Below are 4,273 nucleotides of genomic sequence, written 5' to 3'. Positions count from 1 at the left end.
CGGAATCTACCGTATTCTCTTTGATCTCTAGTATTAGAACCATTTTTCCTATCCGCCATCACACTCCCTCCATCTTTATTATTCGCTTTCATTCTCAGTGGAAATGGAAGGTAACATGGTAAAAGCACATGCTGTATAGTAATCTAGTCACACTGATCGACGAAGACTGTTTAATAAGGAAACAGGAACCGTGAAAAATAGACTCATTGTCTTTATGAATCATGATGGAAAGCCATACAAAGTTACTGCTCACTGTACTATATTGTTTTCCACAAAAGGTCTGAATACCAAACCCATGTTGGTCACATTTCTTTATTAAAAGCAATAAGATGCCATATTGTCAGCAGCAGGTAGATGTACAGTAGTAATTAGAAAGAAATGATTATACACAGAGGGAGATAGAGAAAACAAAATACAAAGAACATGGTGTGAGAGACAGCAGGATTGTTCCTATCAGGCAGCTTCCTGCTCTAGTCCATTCCCTCTGCCGGTAGAGAACCAGAGCCCTCTGCCGGTAGAGAACCAGAGCCCTCTGCCGGTAGAGAACCAGAGCCCTCTGCCGGTAGAGAACCAGAGCCCTCTGCTAAACAGGGCCCCAGGTTGTCATCCTGATTTATGTGATCAACCAATAATGATGTCACTCCCTGCTGTCATCATCAAATCCATAGGATTCTAGAGCAGACAATTCCTAACAGTGACATGATGTTATACTCACATGGTATTCCCAGTTTGAGTAATCAGTTATTCTGTACATAATTGAAAATCATATTATGGAGGAGAAAGCCTAGCCCCTAACCCCATGGTGTTCACTGACGGGGTAGGAGCAAGGGGAAGGGGCAAGGGACCGAAATGGAAGCAGCCACAACAACTAGCCCTCCTCAGTCCAGCTACAGTGCAACACACACTAAATAAAAACAGTCTCATCATAGTCTTCACTTGCTTCTCTTGTAGATTTTCTTGGCAAAGTTGAGGAAAACTGCGTGTGGAAGGTTTTGGGCGTGACGCGCAATGAGTTTCTGTAAGCGCTGATAGCTGTGGTCTTCGTATTGGTGGTACAGGGTGGGCATCTGTAGGGTGTTGTACAGTGCTTTCACCTTCTCCACACTGTCATGCCGACCATAACATGACTGGAAGAGGACAATAAAAGTGAATTATTTCTCAGAGATATTCTAGTCAGAGCAGTTTACTGTATTGAGCTATGTAAAGAAGTGAATAAATGCATTCATTCCCTCAATCATCCATCCATCATGGCTTAGGTGTGTTTACAGTTTAATGGTCAACTGTGACTGTTCATGGTTGACCACTCACCTCCAGCTCTGCCCTTTGTTCCGGGGTCATGACCCCTAGAGCGGTCACCACCAGCCAGCCGCATTTGTTGTCCTGGATGTCTGTTCCAATCTTCCCTGTCACCGCCGGGTCGCCATAGCAATCCAGGTAGTCATCCTGGCAACAGAGAAACATTGTAAAACAATGCTGTTATGACATTGTTCGTGTGTGTGTGTCAGTCTTATGGAATTACTGTGGTCTCACCTGTATTTGGAAGAACTCTCCCATCTCCAGTAAGATATGCTTGGCGTTGTTGTGTTCCTCTTCACTGTCGATGCCCGCCTGGGAATTATTCAGAAAGAGATATACAAATGGTGTAAGTTACAGTTTCTGCACCTTGTATAATGAGACTGACCAGACATTACAACACTAAACACTCACCATGTACATGGCTGCTGCCACAGGGAGGTAGAAGGAGTAGAAGGCAGTCTTGTACTTTACTATGGCCTTATATCTGACACACAGGGAGAGGGAGGGAGAAAGAGTAAAGATTATACCCTTCCAAACCCCAACAATACACTCAACACCCCTCAATCACCTGTACCTTGAATCTCCATATACCCTCCATCGCTATATCCCACCCCTCTCCCTCTTACAAACCTCTCCATGGTGAAGCGGTTGAGGTCTATTTGACCAGGAGGAGCGGTCATCAGGTCCAGTGCCTGGCCCAGCTCTGTCTGGAAGGACGTCTGAAACACACAGGGACAGAGAAACAAGTCAGCTACAGCACAAGAGTCAGCTGTGTAAGTATGTGTGTGTGTACCTCAGTGAAGAGCTCCAATAGGTGTACGTAGTAGGGCTGTGCCCTGCAGTGTCTGCGCAGTAGTCTGTAGATGGATCCCTCCAGGAGGAAGGAATCATTGATGGCATCCAGACCCACTCTCTCCTGAGAAACAACAGCTGACTGAGCAAACCCTTTGAAGCCTACTACGTTAACAGGGACACATGGTGTTGTTGACAGGTGATGCAGTATGGAAGTTGATGTAAGCTTACAGCTAATTTTGGGTAAACCAGTTGGCTGACCATAACAATGCTTTCAGATTAGACTATATTTCTTGTGAGAGCGATAAGTCAGTCTCACCCTCTTGTACCAGCAGGGCTGACCTCTCCGAGTCACTGAAGCATCCATGATGTCATCAGCTACCAAGAAGAACGCCTGGAGCTGAGAGAGAGGAGAGAGAAATAAAAAGTCAGCATTAGTAATTTCACTGTGGTACCTCAGCAAAGTGCTAATTGAGGCAATAACTGAGTGTGTGTCGCTCACCAGCTCAATGCACCAGCCAACCAGCAGGGCCCGTCGAACAGCATCCTGGGTCAGCTCAGTGGGAGGAACAAGCTCCCTCAAAGAGCCAATCACAGACAGACCTCTGTTTCTTTTTCCTCCAGGAGTGTTGTAATGCAACACCTAAGAGAAAGAGAGACAGAAATAGAGATTAGTTGTATGGCATCTTTGCACATCTCAATTCCTCAAATCAAACCCTAGCAACTACCCCTAGACACTTCTCATAGATCTGAAGGAGAAATACTTAAAAAACTTCCTATGGTGTTCTCACAACCCCTACACACCCTACCTCTCGGAGTCTGTTGAGAGCGTCAGCGAGGACAGAGTCTGTGAGGTCCTGCTCTGTGAGCTCGGTCACCAGCTCCTCAAACTGGGCCTCAAACAGCTGTGGGTCTGACTGCACCGCCCCCGAGTGGTGGGTCCCGTTGCTGCAACTACTGTCACCCTGAGAGCAGAGGACATTTCAGATTGTGAGGGAAAAGCAGGAGGGAGATAGAAAACAACAGCATTAGTTTCCAAAGCATCACATGTAAATAAAGGTCTGGTTTGTGCTTATCCCACCCAAAGAATGCTTATACACAAACATAGTTCACAGTGTCAACAACTCTGTTTGTTAACTACCAGTACTAAGTTAGTTGGCTATATCAATGTAGCGAACTAACTAAAACTGTAAGCTCATTGCACACACAAGCAGACAGGATGAACATCTTTACAGCAAACTGCACAACTACAGTAAATGACCGCTAGCAACATCCCAGCGGTGCTGTCAGCAGTAGCTTCGACAGTATGTTCTCTGCAGTAATGTGACGAATTTCAGGTGAAACTATAGCTCGAAAGACCCAGATAAACAAAGTCTAATAATAGAGATGACCCACTAACATTAGTAAAAATAGCACGTTACCTTGGCTAGAATACATCTAGCTAGCTAACGTTACCTAGCTACAGTAGACAGCGCTTAGTCTCCAGGTAATAAACTTGTCTGGCTTGCCACTCACGACACAGAGCGATATCACGCCTGAACGTTAGATCCCTTTCATAAATAGATAACTAAATAAACAACTACACACTAGGTTGCAATATCTGCAGTCCTTACCATTATTATCTTGTTCTTGCTCGTAGTGACAGTCTGTTTGTCAAATCCCTCTTCACTGGTGTCTCTTTACCTGTCAAATGGGAGAGTACGACGCACACAGAACTAGGGAATTCGGTGTATTGTAGTTTTTGACCACGTTGGCGTTTATTTTATCGCATAGCTTCTGAACTAAACCTCCCGACAGCCTTCGCGAGTGATCGCAGGGCCGTGGGACCACAAGGCTTCATATGACATCGAGCCTTTTGATTCGATAACGCCATCGAACCAGGATGGGCTTTCGGGCTGACTAACCAATAGAAATCCGGAAGAGGGGGAGTTTAGATGGGGGGAACATGTCTGATGTTTCGAGAGTTTTGTGGTGAAAGGAACTGCCCACAAAATATGAACATTAACCCAATCATAAGTTAGAGGTTTAACCCAAGCATGAGTTAGAGGTTTAATAGTCTAATACATGACACAATATATAATATGCAACATTAAATCTGTGGTTCCATAAGAATAGAATAAATAGCGCATTTCTATAAAATGTTTAACCTAGCTACACATTTTGAACACATTACACACATGAACAC

The 4,273-nt window shown here is 44.8% G+C and overlaps 1 protein-coding gene across 1 annotated transcript; it reads right to left on the bottom strand.

Moving 5' to 3' along the window:
* Nucleotides 1–296: 296 nt before the first annotated feature.
* On the bottom strand, nucleotides 297–3,870 carry LOC112235527 (farnesyl diphosphate synthase (farnesyl pyrophosphate synthetase, dimethylallyltranstransferase, geranyltranstransferase)). Its single transcript, XM_024403979.2, has 10 exons — nucleotides 3,702–3,870; nucleotides 2,898–3,053; nucleotides 2,591–2,731; nucleotides 2,408–2,488; nucleotides 2,090–2,212; nucleotides 1,927–2,015; nucleotides 1,708–1,780; nucleotides 1,531–1,608; nucleotides 1,309–1,443; nucleotides 297–1,127 (listed from the first exon to the last, which is right to left on the bottom strand). The coding sequence occupies exons 1-10, from the start codon at nucleotides 3,702–3,704 to the stop codon at nucleotides 933–935; spliced, it is 1,074 nt and encodes a 357-aa protein (XP_024259747.2). The 5' UTR covers nucleotides 3,705–3,870; the 3' UTR covers nucleotides 297–932.
* Between the last annotated feature and the right edge of the window lie 403 nt (nucleotides 3,871–4,273).

The sequence above is a fragment of the Oncorhynchus tshawytscha genome, linkage group LG03 (genome assembly GCF_018296145.1).
Source record: "Oncorhynchus tshawytscha isolate Ot180627B linkage group LG03, Otsh_v2.0, whole genome shotgun sequence".
In the NCBI taxonomy this organism is placed as follows: Eukaryota; Metazoa; Chordata; class Actinopteri; order Salmoniformes; family Salmonidae; genus Oncorhynchus; species Oncorhynchus tshawytscha.
The sequence above is the reverse complement of the archived record's forward strand: the minus strand, read 5'-3'. Positions and strand labels throughout refer to the sequence as shown.

Excerpts from the sequence above, each read along its gene's own strand:
- LOC112235527 (XM_024403979.2), bottom strand. Across the intron at positions 2,732-2,897 it reads CTCTCAACAGACTCCGAGAG|GTGTTGCATTACAACACTCC; the intron begins GTAGGGTGTGTA and ends TCTTTCTCTTAG. Across the intron at positions 2,489-2,590 it reads TTGGCTGGTGCATTGAGCTG|CTCCAGGCGTTCTTCTTGGT; the intron begins GTGAGCGACACA and ends CCTCTCTCTCAG.